Here is a 19,907-nt window from a genome sequence, read left to right as displayed (position 1 = left end):
GATGAGAGGGTAGCATGAAGGAGAATTCTTTTTCATCTATCAAATTAGCAGATTTAGCTTCTGAAAGGATGATTTTTAGTTCATTGTAGTATTTTGACATGGGATTGGTGCAGAGAATTTGATAGGTAGTAGAATCATTCAGTATTTTCAGATACATATTGACATAGTCCCCCTGGTTAAGAAGCACTAAATTTCCTCCTTTGTCTAAAGGCTTAATAATAATACTCTTATCTATTTTGAGCGAATTTAGTGCCCGAAATTCGGACAAACTTAGATTGTGTTGTGAGATGTGGAAGCTGGAAAGAAATGATTCAATATTCTGGCAGACTACTTCAACAAAGGTGTCAATGCAGTCATGCTCACCCACCGGTGGATATTTCGTACTTTTAAAGGGGTAGTCCAGTGGTGAAAGATGTATCCCCTATCCTAAGGATAGGGGATAAGTTTCAGATTGCAGGGGGTTCAACCGCTGGGGCCCCCTGCGATCTCCTGTACGGGGCCCCGGCTCGCTGGCCAGATAGCGCGTGTTGACCACCATACGAAGTGGTGACCGACAAGCCCCCTCAATACAACTCTATGGCAGAGCCAGAGATTGCCGAAGGCAGCGATCCGGCTCTGCCATAGAGTTGTATTGAGGGGGCGTGTCAGCCTCCGCTTCGTGCGATGGTCAACGCGTCCCCTTCCCACGGGCTGTTGGGGCCCCATACAGGAGATCGCGGGGGGCCCCAGTGGTTGGACCCCCCGCAATCTGAAACCTATCCCCTATCCTTAGGATAGGGGATACGTTTTTCACCACTGGATATCTCCTTTAAGTTTGAGGGAAGAAAAGGGGCCATCTCCTAGATTCCTCTCATTGTCAGATAACAAGGAACTCAGAGCAGTTACACCTTCTAGGTCTGTGGAAGAAAGACCCAAAGTTGCACAGGTGTCTTGTGATTTGAAATTTTTTATCCACTTTAACTTGCAACCAAAGAGGTGAATGTCCTTGATCCAGTCAAAGACTATAGGGGTAGAGGTGGGAACAAAAGATAAGCCTCTTTAAAGTAAGGACAGTTCACAATCCGAATGTGATCTGATTATAAGAAGCTGTCACTAACTCCGAGGTGTGGGCTCCTGAAGGCCTCTGTTCAAAAAAGAAGAAGGTTGTGACTAAGTCATTGTGTGGTTTTGTTAGGAGGAGGAAGGTACATATGTACCAGATCCAGTTTGGTTTGAAGGTTCTCTCTCTCCCCCTCGGGTGTTTCTGCTTCTGCCACGGGAATTGCTGTTCCATCTTTGTCCTCCATATCGAGTTTTATATGGAGGCCGATAGTTTTGATTTCTTGACCTATCAGAATCTGAGAATTTTGTCTCAGGAGAAGATATGTCAGTATCGGTAATCCTGTTGGAGTCTTGACCTATGAAAGTGTATGCCCTTTTGTACTTGAACTCCGTCATATCTTTTTTGAATTGTTTGTTTCCTTTCTTTAAGGAAAAATATTTTTTTTTCGATGTTGTTCTGTAACTTGCTTTCTTTTTTGATGAAATCTGATTCACTTCTCAAAGTGTTAGCTGTTTTGATGAGTTCCTGTAGTTTGTTGGTGACGGTTTCCAAGTTGGTCTTTTCTTCTTCCAGAAGGAGTTGCATAAATCTAGTTTGTGGCCTCTTTCACCCACCTTGTCATAAGTTGTGGGGTTCTAGAACGTGCTGCTTATATCAACGTGATTCTAAGACCTTTTGGAACAATACTGTTAGCAATAAAATTTTCTAAGGATTTTACCTTCCACCAGGATTAACCAAGCCGTATCTTTATTTAGAATATGCTTTTTATTGTGCACCCTTACTAGCAGCCTTGTAACCATTGTGACTTTATTTACAGTCTCCACTATTGATGTTCTCTTCATCTGTCTGGTTGTTTCTCCATCCAATATGACCACCACCGCCAGGTTATCTTAAACCAGTGTATCTCTAGATCATGTATCTTGTATGCTGGAATAGGCATTGATTTGGGACTTTCTTACAGTTTGGGAATCCTCCTATATCAATATGAATCCTCTGCTTGACCCGATGTTCTTTTATTACCATTCTTTGTATATCCATCTCGCCCTACATCTTGGGGTAAGTTCTTTTCATGGTTATGCTCACCACTGTGTTTAGGGTGGCTGTTAGGGCTGCAACTAACGATTATTTTAATAATCGATTTGCTGTTGATTATTTTATCGATTAATCGGAAAAAATGTCAAAATGCAAAAAAAAAGGGGTTCAGCTGATTCTACTTGAAAAACTATGTACAATGGCCATATTAAAAGTTTCTAGCATGTGATGTGACCAAACAGCAGCAATTTGGGATTTTTTTTTTTTTTTTATGTTTATGCTGCGTAAATTTGATACTGCCGCATGGGTAACTGTCTGAACTATTTAAAAAATGTTAATGATTCACTAATATTTTTATAGTTCAGACAGTTACCCATGCGGTAGTATCAAATATGTAAAAGAAAAAAATATTTAACTTTTTTTGTATAGCAATAGGAAAAGGGGGAGCTAATTTTTATTGGGGGAGCAGTAAATTTACATTTTTTTTTTTTTTTTTTTAATATAGCACACATCCGATACACGTGTATGTGCAGACTGCAGTCCATTGCTTTTACAGACCCCTTTAGACAGCAGGGCCCCACCTTTAGACAGCAGGGCCCCCCCTTTAGACAGCAGGGCCCCCCCTTTAGACAGCAGGCCCCCCCTTTAGACAGCAGGGCCCCCCTTTAGACAGCAGGCCCCCCCCCTTTAGACAGCAGGGGCCCCCCTGCACAGTTCTAGCGTCCGCATCACGTTGTCCTATGGAGGACCATGTGACATACACGTCACTCTGCTTCCTCCGTAACGTTACGTCGGGCGCAGGGGAGGAGTGGAGTGACGTGTATGTCACATGGTCCTCCATAGGACTACATGATGCGGAGGCTAGAACTATGCAGCGGAACGGCAGCCCCGACAGAGGACAGCTGTAGGTGAGCTGTCTAAAAGGGTGGGGGCTGCGGTCTAAGGGGGGGGCCGTGCTGCCACCCCACATGTCCCCGTCGCTGCCTTGCTCCTAGTGCCCCGCCGGGACATGCCTATTTTCTGCTGCTCATCTCTGTACCCGACGGAGATGAGCAGCACATCCCGGCGCTGCGCTGACTGCACTAGGAGCAGGGCAGCGGCGGGGACATGTCGGGCGGCGGTGAATAAACGAATGAATGTAGCCTATATGCGGGACATGTCGGCTTCATTCATTCATTCACTGCCGCCACTGATGGCAGACAACGAATCGGGCGATTATTCGATAACAGGATTCGTCGACAACGAATCCCGTTATCGATTTTAATCGATTAATTGTTGCAGCCCTAGTGGCTATATATATATATATATATATATATATATATTCTTTCTTTGGGCCTGTGTCCCTTAATTTGCACATATGTATTTTTACAGGATATTGGCCCTGGAATACATATACTTTTTACTGGGCTATTTAGTTTGGTACTTGTTTTGAGTTGTCATCAGTGAGTCTTGGTTGACCATATCTCTAACAACGTATTACTATTGATAAGCAGTATATCTTCTTCTTGTCAGTTTATTTATCACATCACCTTGTGTTGGGTCTCATATATATATACTTATATTTACATATATATAGACAAAGAATAAGTCAGCCAGCACTTTAGTTGATACCAAACTATTATATGGACCTGGCCTGCAGGTGCACGCTACTAGGCTAGATATACAGCAACAGAAGAATGCAGCAGCACACTGCCAGCACAAAGATATAGGTGAAACATGAATATGCAGTTAAAACATGGAGAGCTATACAGCTATGGTGTAATAGATGCAAAGTCACCGATCGTGACGGAACGCGTGGGGTTCTGGGGTCCTGTCCCTGTACACATTGCCATGGATCCTCTGTCTGTGGCTGCCGACATCTGGTGATATTATGTACTCTGTTTGTATTTATTTCATCCTTTCTATTTAGTAGTTATATTGCATCTGCTTGTCATTTTTCAGAGTTGTTTATACATTGATTTGCTATTGTGTACCAGCAGCCACACTGAGTGTGTATATTACAGGGACAGGACATTGGCGAGGGGGGGTTCATGGCCCCTCTCCCATGTTGGGTCATGCTTTGTGTTACGCCGAGCGCTCCGGGTCCCCGCTCCTCCCCGGAGCGCTTACAGCGTTCTCCTATTCGCAGCGCCCCGGTCAGACCTGCCGACCGGGTGCGCTGCAATAATGTTCCCAGCCGGGATGCGCTTACCAGACCCGTTCCCCGTCTGTGCTGTCCCGTCACGCGCGCACACCGGGTCTTTGCGATTTAAAGGGCCGGTGCGCCACTGATTGGCGCATGAGGTTTTAATCAGTACCTTCACCTGTGCACTTCCCTACTTATACCTCACTTCCCCTGCACTCCCTTGCCGGATCTTGTTGCCATTGTGCCAGTGAAAGCGTTTCCTTGTGTGTTCCTAGCCTGTGTTCCAGACCTCCTGCCGTTGCCCCTGACTACGATCCTTGCTGCCTGCCCTGACCTTCTGCTACGTCCGACCTTGCTCTTGTCTACTCCCTTGTACCGCGCTTATCTCAGCAGTCAGAGAGGTTGACCCGTTGCCGGTGGATACGACCTGGTTGCTACCGATGCTGCAAGACCATCCCGCTTTGTGGCGGGCTCTGGTGAATACCAGTAGCAACTTAGAACCGGTCCACCGACACGGTCCACGCCAATCCCTCTCTGGCACAGAGGATCCACCTCCAGCCAGCCGAATCGTGACAGTAGATCCGGCCATGGATCCCGCTGAGGTCACGCTGCCAGTTGTCGCTGACCTCTTCACGGTGGTCGTCCAGCAGTCGCAACAGATAGCGCAACAAGGCCACCAGCTGTCTCAACTGACCGTGATGCTACAGCAGCTACTACCACAGCTACAACAATCATCTCCTCCGCCAGCTCCTGCACCTCCTCCGCAGCGAGTGGCCGCATCCAGCCTCCGTTTATATTTGCCGGACAAATTTGATGGGGACTCTAAATTTTGCCGTGGTTTTCTTTCACAATGTTCCCTGCATTTGGAGATGATGTCGGACCAGTTTCCAACTGAAAGGTCAAAGGTGGCTTTCGTAGTCAGCCTTCTGTCTGGGAAAGCCCTGTCATGGGCCACACCGCTCTGGGACCGCAATGATCCTGTCACTGCCTTTGTACACTCTTTCTTCACGGAGATTCGAAGTGTCTTCGAGGAACCTGCCCGAGCCTCTTCTGCCGAGACTGCCCTGCTGAACTTGGTCCAGGGTAATTCTTCTGTTGGCGAGTATGCCATCCAATTCCGTACTCTCGCCTCCGAATTGTCCTGGAATAACGAGGCCCTCTGCGCAACCTTTAAAAAAGGCCTATCCAGTAACATCAAAGATGTGCTGGCCGCACGAGAAATCCCTGCTAACCTGCATGAACTGATTCATCTTGCCACCCGCATTGACATGCGTTTTTCCGAAAGGCGTCAGGAGCTCCGCCAGGATATGGACTTTGTTCGCACGAGGCAGTTTCTCTCCCCGGCTCCTCTCTCCTCTGGTCCACTGCAATCCGTTCCTGTGCCTTCCGCCGTGGAGGCTATGCTAGTTGACCGGTCTTGATTGACATCTCAAGAGAGGACACGACGCCGCATGGAGAACCTTTGCCTGTACTGTGCCAGTACCAAACATTTCTTGAAGGATTGTCCTATCAGACCTCCACGTCAGGAAAGACGCACGCTGACTCCGCACAAAGGTGAGACAGCTCTTGATGTGAACTCTGCTTCTCCACGTCTTACTGTGCCTGTGCGGATTTCTTCTTCTACCTTCTCCTTCTCAGCTATGGCCTTCTTGGATTCCGGATCTGCAGGAAATTTTATTTTGGCCTCTTTCATCAACAGGTTCAACATCCCGGTGACCAGTCTCGCCAGACCCCTCTACATCGCCTCTGTTAATAATGAAAGATTGGACTGTACTGTGCGTTACCGCATGGAACCCCTCTTAATGTGCATCGGACCCCATCACGAAAAAATTTAATTTCTGGTCCTCTCTAACTGCACTTCGGAAATTCTTCTTCGATTACCGTGGCTTCAACGCCATTCCCCAACCCTCGATTGGACCACCGGGGAGATCAAGAACTGGGGTACTTCTTGCCACAAGGACTGTCTTAAGCCTGCTCCCTGTACTGTCAGTCAAGACCCTGTGGTTCCTCCGATATCTGGTCTCCTCCATTATCTGCCTGTTCCTGAATGACCATGGTCTCAGATTGGTATGGACTTTATTACTGACTTACCTTTATCCCATGGCAACACAGTTATTTGGGTGGTCTTTGATCGATTCTCCAAGATGGCACATTTTATCCCTCTTCCAGGTCTTCCTTCTGCGCCTCAGTTGGCGAAACAATTTTTTATACACATTTTTCGCCTTCACGGGCTGCCCACGCATATCGTCTCGGATAGAGGCGTTCAATTTGTGTCTAAATTCTGGAGGGCCCTCTGTATTCAGCTCAAAATCAAATTAAACTTCTCGTCTTCTTATCATCCCCAATCCAATGGGCAAGTAGAAAGAATTAATCAGGTTCTGGGCGATTATTTGCGACATTTTGTTTCCTCCCGCCAGGATGACTGGGCAGATCTTCTACCATGGGCCGAATTCTCGTACAATTTCAGAGTCTCTGAATCTTCCGCTAAATCCCCATTCTTCGTGGTGTACGGCCGTCACCCTCTTCCCCCCCTTCCCACTCCCATGCCCTCTGGTTTGCCCGCTGTTGATGAGGTGACTCGGGACTTCTCCACCATATGGAAAGAGACTCAAAATTCTCACTTACAGGCCTCATCCCGGATGAAAAAACATGCCGATAGGAAAAGAAGAATTCCCCCCATTTTTTCTCCCGGAGACAAAGTATGGCTCTCCGCCAATTATGTCCGCTTTCGTGTCCCCAGTTATAAACTGGGACCACGTTATCTTGGTCCTTTCAAAATCAAGTGCCAAATCAACCCTGTTGCAAACTCCTTCTTCCTCCTTCTCTCCGTATTCCCAATGCTTTCCATGTCTCTCTCCTTAAACCACTCATCCTTAACCGCTTCTCTCCCAAAGTTGTTTCTCCCACTCCAGTTTCCGGGTCCTCTGACGTTTTTTCGGTGAAAGAAATTCTGGCATCCAAGATGGTCAGAGGTAAAAAAATTTTTTGGGTTGATTGGGAGAATTGCGGCCCAGAGGAGAGATCATGGGAACCTGAGGACAACATCCTATATATAAATGTTATTTGTTTTCCTTACCCTATCCACACTTAGAAGTAGGAGATTGCCACCTACATAGGTAGGGACTCTGGAGTAGGTATTCACCTGTATCCTATTTCACGATCCCAGCATTGTCTTTGTACACTAGTATTTTGAGTAAAATCAAGTTTTTATGGTATCTTAGCCTTATTGGTGATTTTCTATGGTGTATAGGTGTAGTTTTCTTTGTGTTTTTTTCCCCCCCAACAGGTATTTTCCATGATATTTACTAATGTTTCCCTACATTTTGCACTTTTCTCTACATTTTGCTTTTTTACAACTTTTCTCAGCTGTCGGGATTTCCAGAGCTCAAATCCACTACATTTTCTGTGAGAACATTAGTAAATATGTTGGGATTTTCCCGAAAATGTAAGGGACATGCCCTTTTTTGACGACCACGCCCCCATTTCCCAGCGGCCATGCCTCCTTTACAGGTTTTCAGAGTAAAATGGAGCAGGTCGGGTTTTGTGGATATTTTATTCACAAATTCTGGTTCACAAAGCGTGCAACACAATTTGGGCGCAAAACCTAAGAAAAAAAGGCTTTACTAAATGACCCCCAATGTGAGCATTACCAGACGTTATTCCATTGAGTTGCAATGAACGTAATAACTGGAAAAAGACGTTTTTTGTCTTTTGAGCCATAAAAGACTAGAGAATAGTTTTTTTTTGTTTATATACAAAATACGGCAAAAAGAAAAAATGCATGAACACAGTCTTAGGACCAAGTCACACTCACATCCAACAACAAATAGTTTTAGCTATTTAGTCTATGAATAGAAATAATAAAAAGCAGCGGTCTTGCCAGTGGTGAAGAATTTAGGTATAAAGTAGGTTAGAAAACTGCTGGACTTTCCAGAACCTAAATACAAACACTACAAATAAAGTTTTTTTAAAGAAAAAAAATAATAAAGTACTTTTCCACCACACACATAAGCCTCGGGCTCTTCGTCTATATAGAGGAAATAAGAAAAAGTTAGGTAACTCAAAAGTCCAAAACGCCATCCAACACTGCAGAAACCACAAGAATCACGGTACAAATTCTGGTCTCACATCTATGCGGTTAGAAGGAGTACAGTCATGGCGTTCCTAAGCTTCACAATCTAGACTGCGCATGCGTGTCACACAGCTTGCCTTGTAACGGTTTCCAGGGTTAGCTCCCTTTTCGGCCATCGGCCAATCGGCATCTAGTCACGTGATGTTAGCGCGAACTTCGTCACTGCCCTTTCTGAAATCCGATTGGTTATAGAGGACGTGGGCGTGTACGTTTATGTTTCCTCCGTCAGCCAATCAGGAAGCGCAGCGTTTTACGAATTGTGAGACTTGGAGCTGGACCCGGAGATCGGAGCTGAGTCTTCAGACTCCGGGGGCCGGAACCGATGCTGGACCCGGGGCAGTGTCGTGTGTCGCACCGGGCTGAGAGTGCAGGAGAGGCGGTTGGAGCAGGTTTGTATGGACGTTAAGTTCTCTGTGATAACCTTGACGCCTGTGTGTATGGGACACCTAGGTGTATAGGGCAGTAAACCTATCTGCACCATGTGCGGTAACGGTAGAGCTGTGTGAACTATCACTAACAGGTGAGACCTCATGAAGCCCGTATCCCGTAAAGGGTTAACTAAAGGACCCCAGATTCTGGGCTATGTGCACCCTAGAGCTCCATGTAGGGGGTACAGGGTCTGGAAGCATGCTGTGCTTTACACTACATCACTGCTCTCCAAACTGTGGACCTCCAGCTGTTGCAAAACTTCAACTCCCAGCATGCTGGGAGTTGTAGTTTAACAGTTTGGAGATCTAGGCACTGCATCATAACAGGGATTCTTTTAAATTTATTAGAGTAGGGAGTGTGTGGCTTGGGCTCTGTTCACACTGCATTTGTAGCCGCATAGAAAGCTCCCAGTATGTGCATCATAGGGCCCGGCTGATGGCAGAGATGTCTCTATTTGCCGTCCTCCAGACAGGCCATTATTGTAATACAGTAAAACCCTCTCTAAGGCGACCACCCAACATTCCCGAATAAGGTGGTCTTCTTATTGTCCAAATGAAAATCCAGTCTGGTCTTCTCAAAGAGGTGATCTGCTGTAGAGGTTTCCCTGTGTATATTTACTATATTTTATATTGGGAGCCTATAGGTGACGCATACTAATTGTATATGTCAGGGATAATGTCTCACCTTAATGCTGGAGCTTGGTGTGTCAGCTGACCATAGAAACCTTTTAGGGCAGGGTAACACGGGGCGCATCCGCAGCATATTTCACACTGCGGATTAGCTGAGGGCAGTCACAAAGGTACTGCAGAGCGAGCTCCCGGCTGCGGCTGGATAGCTCTGTGTGTCTGCTCGTAGTGGTGAATGTCGCCAGCGGGAAATCCTTCACTACGAAAAAGACACGCAGAGCTACCCGGCTGCAGCCAGGAGCTCGCACAGCAGTCCCCCTGTGACTGCTGTCAGCGCATCCGCAGCGTTAAAGGGGTACTTCGGTGGAAAACCCATTTATTTTTTTCCTTAAAAACAACTGGTGCCAGAAAGTTAAACCGATTAGTAAATTACTTCTATTAAACTATATAGATGTGGTGGTAGGGATGGTGATACCTCCGGACATGTGTCTCCTTCGGTCTGTATACTGTTAGCGTTCTTATTGCGATGTCTGTGGTAGCGTGTGCCGGGAGACTGCCCCGGCCAGCGGCGTCTACAACCACCTCCACACGCTCTGATAAAATGACCAGAATGACCTACGGCTGCTAGTGACGTCACTACAGTTCCCAGTGTTGGTCAAATCTTCCTCTCTGAGGAAGGAAATCTCTATTTTCCGAAACGCGTTAGATTTGACCCACACTGGGAACTGTAGCGACGTCACTAGCAGCCGTAGGTCATTCTGGTCATTTTATCAGAGCGTGTGGAGCTGGTTGTAGACGCCGCTGGCCGGGGCAGTCTCCCGGCACATGCTACCACAGACATCGCAATAGGAACGCTAACAGTATACAGACCGAAGGAGACACCTGTCCGGAGGTATCACCATCCCTACCACCACATCTATATAGTAAGTGGAATTATAGATGGTGATATCATAATGCATGATAACTATAAATGATACAATAGAAATGACACAACAGAAATAAACAATAAAAAGGTAGAATATTTAAAAAGTAACTCTCATTAAAACAAAATTTTGCTATTGCACTCCTTATGGTAAATAAAAAAAATATTTCTAATATACTTTGTTAAAAAAAAAAAAAAAAAAAAAAAAAGCTCAAGAGCACATTTTCCCCCATCTTATACACAGACTTAAGACCGAAGCCCAAACACAGGAAGTGCAGCCTGGAGTGCTGAGGGGGGTGTGTCCATCCTCATCCAATCATAGCTCCTCTCACACTTAACTGCCATATGCTGTTGGTTGGACACCCCCCCCCCCCCTCAGCACTCCAGGCTGCACTTCCTGTGTTTGGGCTTCGGTCCTAAGTCTGTGTATAAGATGGGGGGGGGGAATGTGCTCTTGAGCTTTTTTAAGCACAAATAAAACAGGAAACTTCATTTTTTTTTTTTTTACCAAAGTATATTAGAAATCTTTTTTATTTACCATAAGGAGTGCAATAGCAAAAATTAGTTTTCATGAGTCGCCATTTAACATCCTAATTGAAAAGGTAAACCATCAATACTTCAGTAACACAATTATTGTAATACATTTACAATAACATTTATATCAGTATAATATTAACGCTTACACCACAAATATACATTTTTTTTTCCCATTCATTTTAAAACTAGTGGTATAGCAGGGAGCCACTATAGGTGTTGTAGCAGCTATGATATATCCATAGGTGCCAGTGTTCTAAAATCTACCAATATCTGGGTCACTATCTGACTTCTGTCAGCTCACTCAAGTGAATGAGATGGGGTATACGGGAGCGCCTGGTTTTTACATCTCCCAGCCGGATCCGGTCCCCGTTTGTAAGAATCGTGGTGTGAATGCACCCCAACACTGCACCATTTTCTTTCGGGGATGATTATGATTCTTTTTGTTTTTCCTTAGATAAATATTTTGGAGGTTACCTTCATTTGAGAAACGGCTGACTTGTCTACTTGTTGGAAATGACGTCTTACAATGAAGCTACGTCGGGGTTTGGATGCAAGTCCTCCATTGTTCAGAAGAACACCTGGGTGAAGGGGAAAGAAAATGGGATGAACCTTCCATCGGAGAAGTCTCAGGAGCCTCCCAAAAGCAAACTGCCAGTTCTGTCAAAAACCAAGGACCCTATAGATTTCCAAAAGCTTCATCAGTCTTGGCAGAACCAATTTCAGAAGGTATAAGAGTGCAGCATTAAACGGGTATTGCCATTATAGCTAATCCCCTGTATATAGGATAGGGGATAACAAGCTGACCAGTGGGGGTTTGACTGCCGGGACCCCCAACGATCCCGAGAACTGGGACAAATTTTCCCCTACAATGAAAGTGCAGCCAGCTCCATTCATTTTGTTTCCGAGTTCACTTCCATGATGCCATGTATTTGCTGACGCTACCACCTGCTATGTCATCCAATCATAAAAGGGTGACGTTTCCTCTGGATATATACAGTTCTGTACTCCAGCTTTCTTGCATGTGACTCTGCTGAGTGCATAAGGCCTTACTATAAACAGATAATAGACTGATTTCTCTTGACTCCCTGATATCCTTGGGTCATTGATATACTGTAGTCTAGTCATCTTAGCCCCTCCCCCCCATACACATGTGGGAAAAAGGTGTCCAATTCTGCTGATTTCTCAGGACCAGCCAACCAACTCTTCCCTTAAGATAATTGGTGGAAAAGAAAGATCAGGCATGTTGCATATAAAGCGTCACTGTCCTTTAAAGTAATTTTTTTTACTATATTAAAAATAACTTTTTGTCTGCCTGGTAGTGTACTCACTACCAGGCAGACTTCCCCAACAGGCACGACGTCACTGATGCCTGCTGGGGGGCCGACTTCCGCCCTTAGTTCATCTACACAGGGTGCCTCCAGCTGTTTTACCACTACAGGCAGGGAGCGAGCGCAGTGTAAATGAATTAGGACCAATTGGCCGGCCGCAATCAGTCCGAATTCAGGCGTGACGTCACGCCGTGCTGCAGCCGGCCACTTGGAGGGAGACCCTCTAGTGGGCGGTTTTCAAACGTAAAATTCACCCTGAAAATGAAAAAATAAATAATGAAAATATATTACAGATATGTTGTAGTACATAAGCACTACAACATATCAAAAAATAAAGTTGGTGACAGTGCCCATTTAAGATGTCATTCAGACATGTCAAAAGTTTAGATTGCTTCAGGTCTTTGTCCTGAGACCCGCTGCGATCACAAGTTATAAGCTGGTGAAGTGCACAACAGCGCGTTCTTCAGTCCGCAACTGTCAATTGAATTCAACTCTCTTACTGCATTAGTCTATAGACCAGTGTTTCCTAACCAGCGTGCCTCCAGATGTTGTAAAACTACAAATCTCTGCATCGTCCGGGCATGCTGGGAGTTGTAGTTTTGCATTATCCGTAGGCATCCTGGTTGAATAACATGGCTATAGAGTAAGAAAGTTGACCGGCTGGCGAGTAAAAAGCACTGCAAGGCACTTCATTGGTCTTAGAACTAGCTGTCACGGTGTGTCTCAGGAGTGAAGCCTGGTATGATCTAAACTTTTGACATGTCTGGACAACATGTCAAATGTTTTTTCAAAAGACACTTTAAGCTCTCTGATCTTTTTGTTCTTTGAGAGATAAGCCGCCACCAGAGGAGTCTGGTAGCAATATTTCCATCCTCTCTCATGGATGATGACAGCTGGTGCATGTGTATGGGTACTTCTATTTATGTCCAAGAAGAGAAAAGATGCACTCACCACATCTCGTAAAAGATAATTTCTGTTTATTTCAGTGCACAAACAAGACCCTTGCGGCCAGTGATGGGAGTAGGTGCAGGACGCTGCAGACGTCTTAAGACGTCTGCATCGTCCTGCACCTACTCCCATCACTGGCTGCAAGGGTCTTGTTGTTTCTGCACTGCAATAAACAGAAATTATCTTCGAGACATGGTGAGTGCATCTTTTCTCTTCTTTTTCACACTCTCTTCTATTCACACTGCGTTATGTGCACTCTGGATAGCACCGCCTTGAGTCTAGCAATGAATCGTGTCTGAGGACTGGCCAGGGTACGGTATAAGAGGGGGTTTCTGTAAAGCTACACCAGCAGTGCTGAGCATAACTGTATCTATCCTGCCTGTACTTATATTTATGCATGATACCTTTTTTTTTTTTTCCATCCCGATGTACACAACATATAGAGTCAGATGCCTTTTCTGGCTCCGCACATTGGGGGAGATTTTTCAAAATCCGTGCAGAGGAAAAGTCGTCCAGAGCAACCAATCGGATCGCTTCTATTATTTATTAAAGGCCTCTGAGACATTAAAGAAGCAAGCTGGTTGCTAAGGGAAACTGGTCACCCTTTCCAGTGCACAGTTTTTGATAAATCTCCTCCCCCCCCCCCCCCCCCCATTGTGTAGTAGCTTTGCTCGGTTACTGCAGCTCAGTTCACGTTAGTGTTGGTTGAACTGCACTAACACAGCACAGCCAATCTACAATGTACGGAGCTGTCTGCTGTCGTCTCCATTCACTCTCTATGCATACTCAGTGCACCTTTGTTACTTATCTTTTTGTTATTTCTGTCTAGGGTAAAGCAGTAAAAAAGAAACCATGTACTCGTCCGCAACCATTTAACTTTGCTCCGAAGAGGGATCGCTCTCAAGTGACTACAGATACAGGACAGTCCATGAACCCTCAAGAAAGTCACAGAAGAAGGGAACCATTATCTGAAGTCACTTTTGGTCAGAAAAATCAAGAATCCAAGGCTGCCGATGTGAAAGGTGTCTAGAAAGGATTTCTTTGAACCTTGTATTTTATTCAGTATAATACGTCTTGGTTACAAACAGAAAGTGATCAGCTGACTGGATGCTCTTATAGAGTTCAGCTGTGAGTGTTGCCGCCCCAGAAAAGCTTCATGTGGATTCCTGTAGCATGCATGAAGCTTGTCTGTAGCGGCAACACTCAAAGCTGAACTCTAAAAGTACCATGGATACAGGCACAGGACCGTTAAAAATGTTTTGGGGTTGCACTCTGAATCATAGACCTGTCTGCACATAGGCTAACTGAAATACTCTGTCCTGATCTTGTGTTCATGCAAATCAGAAAAAGTTAAAAGGGGTACTCCAGTACACTAAAACCTATCCACTATCTGCAGTATAGGGAATAAGTTCCTGATTGCAATGTCTGACCACTGGGACCCACTTCAGTCTCCTGAACATTGCACCAACTGCTTGTGCACAGAGCAGAGTTGACGTACCCCCTTTATGCATCTCTGTGTGTGACTGCTTGTGCACAGAGCAGGGTTGACATACCCCCTTTATGCATCTCTGTGTGAGAGCTGGAGATACACCAGTATCTCTAGTAGAGATGCATGGAGGAGGCATGTCTGAGCTGGGGTGACATTAAAGGGGTTAAAAACTCAGCTAATTTCTTTCATAAACAGCTCCACGTCTGTCTCCAGGTTGGGTGTGGTTTTACAACTTGGCTCCATTCACTGAATGGAGCTGCAGAACCACACCAAACCTGGAGACAGATGGGGAGCGGTTTATGAAAGAAAGTAGCTCTGTTTTTCTATTCCTGATAACCCCTTTAGGCTAAGTCTCCACTTGGTTTTTTGTCCTGCTGAAAAATCGCCAGTGCAATGTCCTACATCTGGTGTTTTTTCCGGCGTTTTTTTTTCATTTGTGTGGAAATTGCATTTTTGTCACCTTTTGGCGTTTTTTTTTCCTTTGGTACCCAAAATTTGTTGGGTACCAAAAAAAAAAAAAAAATGCTGCAGTGATGGAAAACATTTTATTAAACAAAATGTATATATTTTATTGCAAACTTTTTATTATTTTTTAATAACGTTTGTGTGTTTCACTTTTTTCACTTTTTTTTATTTTTTATTTTTTTATTTTTTTTTTTAGGTAGTACTACCACTCCCAGCATGGAACAGACTGTTCCATGCTGGGAGTAGTAGTACCTGTAGTAATAGACAGATCGCCCCGGGTTTCGGTCTGACACCCGATGCGATCGTCCATTATATAGCACAGATGCCGCTGTATACATTGCTCACATCTCTGCACTATACTCCGGCCAGTGATGTGAAAAACATAATTCATTCATATTTCCCACCCAGAGCTGTGATTGGCCGGATGGTTGCAGACAATCACAGCTCTGAGGAAAATATCAATGAGTGAGGGGCCGGCCCGGAGTATAGTGCAGAGCAGGGATGCGAGCGATGTATACAGCCGCTCTGTATCTCTGCTATAGACAGGACGGTCACAGCGGGTGTCAGTAGGGACATCCACTGTGATGTGTCCTTAAAGAGTACCTGTCATCAACTAAACTTTCCCTGATCCCCATCCCCATCAGTCCCTTACTCTAACTATGCCTATACCTGTGTTTATTGAGGTTTAAAACGCTGTGGAAATACACTTTATTTATTTTTTTTATCCCTCTTCCTTAGCTCAGGAGCACTGTCTTTCTGAGGGGGGGGATGGAGGCGGGTCCCGGCAGACATGACGTCACATGAAGCCTGGCCGGGACTCTGCTTCTGCCAGTCTTCCTGTATGCTGCTCTCCCTCTGCAGCAGTGTTTCTCAACCAGGGTAACTCCAGTTGTTGCAAAACTACAACTCCCAGCATGCCCAGACAGTCAACAGCTGTCGGGCATGCTGGGAGTTGTAGTTTTGCAACAGCTGGAGGCACCCTGGTTGGGAAACACTGCTCTGCAGTGTGCATACAGACTAAGTACAGGGGAGGGCGGCAGCCTGTCTCTCTGCACTAAAATGCTGAGAACCAGGGGCGGTGGGAGCAATTACAGAGGCAGTAATTAAGAGGAATGTTAGGGGGGGGGGCACAGAGCAGGGAGTGCAGTGAGATAATACAATGTATAAGATAACGTGTGGTGAGGGCAGGGAGAACACAGAGCAGGGGGGAGGGGGAGGTGACTGGCTGTTATATGAGAGGCATGTGCAGGCTTGTAGCTCACAGTGCTGCTCCAGGCTGGGAGCGAGTCCTGAGCTGAGAGTACTGAACTTCCTGTGGAAGGACCAGAGCCCTTTCAGCATTAGTCCTAAAAGCTGTACACTTACTATGAAAAGCATAGGAAGCTGCCTGCAGACCAGGCATAGAAGAGAGACCCCTAGTGGCCAAAAGTATAAAATGAAAAAAATGGTATAAATATTAATATTTTTTAATGAAGATATATTACAATATGTCTTCATTAATGATTATGAACAATATATGAATTTTTTGTTGTTGATGACAGGTACTCAATAAGCAGGCACTACTACTCCCAACATGGAGCACATTCTGCTCCATGCTGGGAGCTGTAGTATCTGCATTAATAGACAGATCACAGCGAATGTAACTTCTGACACTTGCTGCGATCTGTCTATTAATGCAGGTACTACAGCTCCCAGCATGAGGCAGAGTGTTGGGAGTAGTATTACCTGAAGTTATGGAAAGATCACTGCGGGTATCACTCCTGACACCTGCTGCGATCCTCCTGTATAATGTATAGATGCAGCGGCCGCTCTTCTATGGTCCCCTGCATGGCCGTATATATACACACGTTTCTATTTCTTACAGAGAGCTGCGATTGGCCAGATGGTTCCAGCCAATCACAGCTCTGCGGGAAATATGAATATGTGTATATATACGTCAGTGCAGGGGACCATAGAAGAGCGCCCGCCGCATCTATACATTATACAGAAAGATTGCAGCAGGCGATCTGTCTATTAGTACAGGTACTACTACTCCCATCATGGAACAGTGTGTTCCATGCTGGGAGTAGTAGTACTAACTAAAAAAAAAATTAAAAATAAAGCAAAAAAGTTAAAAAACACACACAATACATTTTTATAATTGTCTGCTACATTTTTATTTCCCAACACACACAAATTGATCCCTGTTTAAAAAGTAATAAAATGTTTTTTATAAAAAAAATATAAATTTCGTTAGATACAATTTTTTTTCTTCACTACTGTATTTTTTTTTTATTTTTAATAATTTTTTTTTTTATGGTACCCTACGAAATTTTATTTAAAACGGGTATCTCCATCACTTTTTTGGATCGCTGAAGTCCAAAAAAGAATAAAAACCGCTCGCAAAAACGCCAAAGTTAAACCCCACATATTGCTTTTCTTGGCGTTTTCTCACTCCCATAGACTTCTAAACGCCACGATTTTTAATAAAAACGCCAAATTGAGCGATTTGCGATTTCTCATTGATTCACAGTTAACATCTGGCCACAGCGTTTTTTGGCCAAAAAACGCCATGCGGCAGAATTGGCATTAGCCTTATGGAGATCACAGGGGGGGGGGGGGGGGAAGAGAATATATTGTTTAGTGAAACACATGTATATTATTATTTATTTATATTTTTTTCAGGTGGTTCTGAAGAATTTAAAGCCGATCCTGTAGCCTTGGCTAGTATCCTCTCTAACGTTGGTGTACCAATTCCTGCTACTGGTAAATTTAGCCTGGCTCAGAGGGTGCCCATGAGAGTGTCAATTGCCAAAGCGTCCAACATCTCTAAGAACACGGTAACATTGAATGGATTATGCAGAATTACCTGACTGCATACTTTTACTCACATGGAAATGCATTTTTATATCAACCATACCTCAAATAGTGTTCCTTTTAATGAAAGATGACAGTACTGTGCATCTATTTTAAATATGGTGCCTAAATGCTGCAACAAAGCCATTCTCCCTGCTCCCTGTCGCATATGCAATAGGAGACAAAGCTTCCCTTTCTGTCTCCATAGCACCAGTCTCTAGCATAAGACCTGGTGCCATAAAATCACATTATGCTGGGTCTCACGCTAGTGATCAGGCTGCACAAACATCTGTACCTGATAAATGAAATCCACAATGTCCTCTGAGGGAGGGTGGGACGGAAATGGTGGTTTACAGTTTGCACACTCCAGTCTGTAGCATGCACCACCAAGCTTCTACAAGTAGGTGACATCCAGGTAAAGATAGTATGCTCTGATGTATTGTGGCTTATTTCTTTCTTTTTCTTATTGGTAAATGTTTCTATTGTACTGGCTTAGTTTGCTAAAAACCAGTTTAGTTGCACCTCAGTGCTATCTCTTTTGTTTTATTTTTTTATTATTGCACCTTGAAGATGTGATAGTATACATATCACCATGGATATAAGACCTACCACTAGAAGGATGGTACCGGGTTGGAAAATTATTCACTTTGCCTAGGCAGGGTATAACCTTCCTTTTGTCCCCTGTCCACTATTCACACTCTCCAGAGGGAAACCATGCAGACTTCTGCTCTTTGCTTTATCTTCTACCAGTCACCCAGACCCCTTACTTGTGGCATCTGTAGGTTAGAGTGCCAGTAACCCTACCTTTTGAGGTTACTTCCATGTGCCAGGTTGTATAGGTGAGTATTGAGACAATCTTCTTGCTAACTGGCTGACCATCCCACCCCCTACCCCATATGTAGCAGAGGGAATTTGGATCTTGAGGCATAAGTTAAAGTTTTGTAGTCCTGTCCTACTTTCTTCTCCTCCCAGCAGATTCCATGAACTCATGGATGTTTTTAGCCTCCGCTAAAACCTAAAACACTACTGTATTGATCCAGAGGAAGGCAAAAACCCCTATGAGGCCGGTACTAATTACCCCAGGACAAAAAAATAAAAGGAACACTTAAACAACACGATGTAACGCCAAGTCAATCACACTGTCCACTAAGGAAGCAACACTGATTGACAATCAATTTCACATGCTGTTGTGCAAATGGAACAGACAACAGGTGGAAATTATAGGCAATTAGCAAGACACACCAATAAAGGAGTGGTTCTGCAGGTGGTGACCACAGACCACTTCTCAGTCCCTAATGCTTCCTGGCTGATGTTTTGGTCACTTTTGAATGCTGGCAGTGCTATCACTCTAGTGGTAACATGAGACGGAGTCTACAACCCACACAAGTGGCTCAGGTAGCGCAACACATCCAGGATGGCACATCAATGCGAGCTGTGGCAAGAAGGTTTGTTGTGTCTGTCAGCATAGTGTCCAGAGCATGGAGGTGCTACCAGGAGACAGGCCTGTACATCAGGAAACGTGGAGGAGGCCGTAGGAGGGCAACAACCCAGCAGCAGGATCGCTACCGCCGCCTTTGTGCAAGGAGGAGCACTGCCAGAGCCCTGCAAAATGACCTCCAGCAGGCCACAAATGTGCATGTGTCCACTCAAATGGTCAGAAACAGACTCCATGAGGGTGGTATGAGGGCCTGACATCCACAGGGGGGGGGGGGGGGGGGGGTTGTGCTTACAGCCCAACACCGTGCAGGACATTTGGCATTTGCCAGAGAACACCAAGATTGGCAAATTCGCCACTGGTGCTCTGTTCTCTTAACAGATGAAAGCAGGTTCACACTGAGCACATGTGACCGAGTCTGGAGATGCCGTGGAGAACGTTCTGCTGCCTGCAACATCCTCCAGCAGGACCGGTTTGGCAGTGGGTCAGTAATGGTGTGGGGTGGCATTTCTTTGGGGGCCGCACAGCCCTCCATGTGCTTGCCAGAGGTAGCCTGACTGCC

General features: G+C 45.1%; 1 protein-coding gene and 1 long non-coding RNA gene across 2 annotated transcripts in view; one reads left to right on the top strand and one right to left on the bottom strand.

The window, feature by feature from the left end:
- Positions 1-8,460, bottom strand: part of LOC130358660 (uncharacterized) — a 68,740-nt gene extending 60,280 nt beyond the window's left edge. The window contains exon 1 of the long non-coding RNA XR_008889601.1: positions 8,328-8,460. This is a non-coding gene — a long non-coding RNA (uncharacterized LOC130358660). The remainder of the gene's footprint in view (positions 1-8,327) is intronic.
- Positions 8,461-8,533: 73 nt separating this feature from the next.
- The window catches only part of TROAP (trophinin associated protein), a 47,794-nt gene continuing 36,420 nt past the window's right edge, over positions 8,534-19,907 (top strand). The window contains exons 1-4 of the mRNA XM_056562205.1: positions 8,534-8,720; positions 11,300-11,571; positions 13,951-14,143; positions 17,740-17,894. Of these exons, the coding sequence (XP_056418180.1) occupies positions 11,359-11,571; positions 13,951-14,143; positions 17,740-17,894 (561 nt within the window). The 5' untranslated portion in view covers positions 8,534-8,720; positions 11,300-11,358. The remainder of the gene's footprint in view (positions 8,721-11,299; positions 11,572-13,950; positions 14,144-17,739; positions 17,895-19,907) is intronic.

This window comes from Hyla sarda, chromosome 2 (assembly GCF_029499605.1).
Source record: "Hyla sarda isolate aHylSar1 chromosome 2, aHylSar1.hap1, whole genome shotgun sequence".
Lineage (NCBI taxonomy): Eukaryota > Metazoa > Chordata > Amphibia > Anura > Hylidae > Hyla > Hyla sarda.
The sequence above is the reverse complement of the archived record's forward strand: the minus strand, read 5'-3'. Positions and strand labels throughout refer to the sequence as shown.